This window comes from Cebus imitator, unplaced genomic scaffold, assembly GCF_001604975.1.
Source record: "Cebus imitator isolate Cc_AM_T3 unplaced genomic scaffold, Cebus_imitator-1.0 Scaffold568, whole genome shotgun sequence".
NCBI lineage: Eukaryota > Metazoa > Chordata > Mammalia > Primates > Cebidae > Cebus > Cebus imitator.
In genome coordinates, this window is record NW_016107883.1 from 1785059 (window position 1) to 1789940 (window position 4882).

The 4882-nt window shown below is 41.1% G+C and overlaps 1 protein-coding gene across 1 annotated transcript in view; it reads left to right on the plus strand.

Annotated features, from left to right (window-relative positions):
• The window catches only part of KALRN (kalirin RhoGEF kinase), a 635807-nt gene that overhangs the window by 613348 nt on the left and 17577 nt on the right, over positions 1 to 4882 (plus strand). The window contains exons 56-57 of the mRNA XM_037734035.1: positions 1034 to 1198; positions 3186 to 3264. Coding sequence (XP_037589963.1) covers positions 1034 to 1198; positions 3186 to 3264 — 244 coding nt within the window. The remainder of the gene's footprint in view (positions 1 to 1033; positions 1199 to 3185; positions 3265 to 4882) is intronic.

The following is a 4882-nucleotide window of genomic DNA, read 5'->3' on the forward strand; positions in this document are numbered from 1 at the left end:
TTACATTTACATGCTAAAAGTGAATATATTTCTTCAGCAGTTAGAAACAACTGCGACTTCCATCTAGTTAGCAAGAAGAATTAGTTAAAATAAGAAGCTGCCAGATAGCTCTAACTGTTAACAACACAAGTACAATTATTCAGAATAATAACAAAATTACTCTGAACCACATTATGAATTGCACAACTGAACTGAAAGCAACTGCTTGCTACCCTATCCCCTGAACCAAAACCATTTGTTTTATTCTACTTTCCATGAGGCTTATTATTTTAATTCTTCTTTCTTCTTCTTTTTTATTAAACAGGCCCTATGCAGTTATAAACCCATCTATTTCCACATCCTTCTTAAGCTGTTCTCTCTTGTGTCTCCCAGGTCAGCACAAAAGTATTAATAGTGAGCTGGGAGACACATTTTACAGAGTTCATATTTACCTTAGCATTATCTAGTTCATAGTTCAGCTCATTAACTAAGTTCTCTTGGGCAAATTGTTTAATATTTTTGAGGCTCAGTTTCTATATCTGTAAAATAAGATTAGTGCTGTCTACCTCACTGAGTTTCTGTGGTTTTAAGAGAGAAAGTTACATGAAAGAATTATGTTGAAGACACCTTCCACAGTATCTTACATGTACTTAGTGTTCAATACATGTTAATTTCCATTTTGTTTCCATTTCCAAATGCATATTTTCTCTCATGTTATTTTTTTATTAAAAATATACTCTTCTGCTGGCCTTAAGTTTACCGTGTGTCCCCTGCAAATTCTGTATTATCTCTTTTCAGTCTGGCACTTGCACATTTGAAAGTGGACAGAATCTATAGGCCAGCTTCTTCCACGCCTCTCACCATTTATTTCATCATTTAGGAACTTGAACCCAAACTGCCACAGTTGGCCCGCAGGCTTTCAGAGCCTGACACAGTGACCACAAGCGTCCCTTGAATTGAATGTGTCCATTTTTCTTTATTTGTTTGCTGAAGGTCTTTGAAACAATGTCCCTTTGGCTTTTCTCTTCCCCTCTCCTGGGAAACCATGCACTAGGTTCTCAGACCTGGCAGCAGTCGGTGGCTTCGACCTTGGACACTTACCTCGTCATCGAAGACCTTAGTCCCGGGTGTCCTTATCAGTTCAGAGTCAGTGCCAGTAACCCCTGGGGAATCAGCCTTCCCAGCGAGCCCTCGGAGTTTGTGCGACTTCCAGAATATGGTGAGTCCAAACCCAGCCCCAGTCCCCCAGGCAGTGGGGACGAGGCACCTGGCTGCCTGTCACAGACTTACAGGCACCTGGTGGCTTCAGTCAGGCAACATTCTGGAGGCCTGATAAGAATGTTTCTGTAAAGTATAGCTCCAAGCGTCTTGGGCAAATGTTAGGTCTGCACCCATGCCTACCCCTGCACATGCCAAGTTCCTGGGGAATGAGTATGTCTCCAGGAATGGAGAGTTACAGACAGGAGTCACTAGTCCCATGAATGTTCTCTGCCCCTCTTCTGAGACAGTATATGAAGCCTTCTCACACCCGGGCACCCCTGCCAGCTGTAAACATACCTCCCTGCATGAGGGACTCACCCACTTCAAACAGGGGAGAGAAAAGCACCCTGGATGAAGGACTTCAGTACAACATGAGGATTTCATTGTTTCCTCACCCCCAATCATCCCAGAATTTCTTTTTTCAACATGGGTTATAATTTTATGTAGATTTGTTGAAAAATTAACTAAGATACACATACAACTAGCTAAATAGGAGTATTTTACGAATATGGTTCTTATTTTGCCCAAATCATCTTCATCCCGGGACATTTTGAAAGAGAAAACTTGGCTATTCTAAAGAAATCTCCAAATGGTGAGATTTCGGGCAGTGCAAGGTAGTGGTCTGTGTGTGCTGGGAAGAGCAGTGGGCAGTTGACTGTATTCAGGAGACAATGGACCCATGTGTCTTAGGGTTAAGGGGATTCTGGAGTCCCCAGAGGGGTTTGGGAAACCCTTTAAGTCACCTCTGCCCCCACCTGAATCCAGAAATGCTCTCCAGTTCCAGCCCTACTGTCAGCCCAGTTTTCTCCCAGTGACTTTGACTTTGTTCCCATGAGCCTGTGACTCATGCAGAAACCTAGGCCCTAGGTCTCTGTTTCCTCAGAATTCAAGATGGATAAGCCTCCTTCAGTTTCAGCCTGGCTGTGCTCTGGGAAACCTGAGGGAACTGGCTCCCGGGTCAGCTGAGCCAAGCTGCTCATGTGACACCTCTCCTCCCAGGCTGCAAACTTGCTCCAGCCCCAGATGATGCTGTGTTTTGCTATCTGTAAACCTTGGTGGCCAACAGACAACACAAATGTGTACTGATATGCATGCTTTGTGTGCATGTGTATGTGTGTGTCTGAATCATTGCCAAGGAATTAACACATCATACAAGGTAATACTGCCGAACAATCTACTCAGGCGGGTATTGTGGGTTTAGTTAAATCCTTCAACATACCAGATAAGCTCATTAAAGCCTATTAATGCCTGAGAAGAGTGGGGTAAGAGAATTTTTTTTCTTCTCTGTTTTTTTTTTGTTTTGTTTTGTTTTGTTTTTTGAGACAGGGTCTCACTCTGTCTCCCAGGTTGGAGTGCAATGGCGCAATCATAGCTCACTGCAACCTCGACTTCCTGGGCTCAAGCAATCCTCCCACCTCAGCCTCCTGAGTAGCTGGGGCTGCAGGTGTACACCACCACACCTGGCTAATTTTTGATTTTTTGTATAGACAAGGTCTTGCTATGTGGCTCAGGCTAGAAAGAGAAATTTCTAAAATGTCTTTTCCTTTTCTCCTCTCTTGACCATATAACTTTTCCCTTCTTCTCTCTCTGCATCCTTTTTACATCCCTGATTTTCTCCGGCTCTTCTAGGCCTTCAAAATATTTTTCCCCCTTTAACATTTTCTACTAAACATCTACTTTAAAATATCCAAAAGTCGCATTTCTGATTGTCCTGAGTTTTCTCTTTAAGTAGATAGGAGAGAGGGGCTGACGCTGTCATGTCAGTTTCCCCTTGAATGATTTTTTAAAATAACATTCCAGGGAATCATGGCATTTTCCCACTGAGTTAGACTCCATATTTGGTCATGAGAATTGCTTTGGGGTTATTCTGGAGATTTTCTGTTAATCTCTTCTTTATTCTTATATGACATCCTTGATATTATAAATCGATTCTCTTTCTCCCAAAGATCCTGCCGCTGATGGTGCCACCATTTCTTGGAAGGAAAATTTTGACTCAGCTTACACTGAGCTGAATGAAATTGGAAGGTAATGACACAGTTTTCTATTCCTTCATTCATGAGCCCCTAGCAATGTCACAACAGAATAATAACTTGTCACTTGTTTCTTTTACAAATGCAATTCTCTCCATAGAGAGAAAACAACTAAAATATTTATTTGTATTTTCTATTGTTCTCTAACTTCTTAAATTGGATGTTTCATTCATCAATTCTCAGTCTTTCTTTTCTTTCTTTCCTTTTTTTTCTTTTTTTTGAGATAGAATCTTGCTCGGTTGCCAGGCTGGAGTGCAGTGGCACAATCTCAGCTCACTGCAACCTCCGCCTCCAGGTTCAAGCGATTCCCCTATCTCAGCCTCCCAAGTTGTTGGGACTACAGGTGCGTGCCACCATACCCGGCTAGTTTTTTGTATTTTAGTAGAGACAGTGTTTCACCATGTTGGCCAGGATGGTCTCGATCTCCTGACCTCGTAATCCACCCACCTCGGCCTCCCAAAATGCTGGGATTACAGGCGTGACCACCGTGCCTGGCCCCTTCTTTTCTAATATAAGAATTTAAGGCCCAACATTTTCTTCAAAGTACAATTTTAGCTATAGGTCCCAAATTTTGACATGCACTATTTTCCTTAGTCAGTTATATGTAATTTTCTTCAACTATGAATTTTTCTTTGACCTGGGTATAATGGAAACATGTTTTAATATATATGAAATTTTTTAATATATGAGTTTTTAAAGTATCTTTTTATTACTGATATCTAACTTAATTTGCACTGTAGTCAGAATCTAGATGGTACTGATTGCTCGGTTTTTGTTCAGACTTGCTTTATGTACAAGGTTAATTTTTGTAAAAACTTCCCTATGTTCCTGAGAAGACTGTATAATCATTAATTGTTGGGTACAGATCTCTGTACTGCCCATGTAGCAAGCACATTAATTATTTTATGAGTTTTTCTAATCCCAATCCACCCCCTGCTCCACATACACATACATACCTATCTCTTTGTCTCTTTCAGTATTTTGGTTAGAGAACATTTAGTGTGTCCTCAAAAATAAAACAGATAAAAATACGACTTTTAACAAAAAATTAAAAATCTATTTCCTGGCCCACAAAATAGTTGATGGGAAAGAAGCAAAAGAGGTCCATCCCTGAACACGCTTTGGTCTCCAGGTGGTCTGGGTGAAGGAACGTGGGTGGATCTTACAGGTTGCCCCCTCGAAAGATCATCCACCCTGGATGTATAAATAAGAGAACACCCACTAACAATGGGCCATGGGCATCATCTCTATCTCTGATTGGCATCTCTCAGGGAAGCATAACATTTCTTAAGTGGGGTGGTTGTGACGGAAGTTGTAGAGGAAGCCAAAACGGTCCTTATTACTGTGTCTTAGGGCAGGAGTCACAGTGTCATTCACTGCCTTTCATTACAGCACCTTTCATCAAAAACAAACTCTACCTCTCCTTGCCTGCCTTCTTTGTGTAGCCAAACAGAAGAAAAAGGCCAAGGAAAGTTATGTGATGATGATAATGATGATCTCAGTATCTATAGTATTCTAGATACTAAGCAGATACTATATACAAGTGTTATTTTTATTTGTTTGAGCTCTACTGCTTAATACATAAACATTATTTAATTTAATCCATACAACAC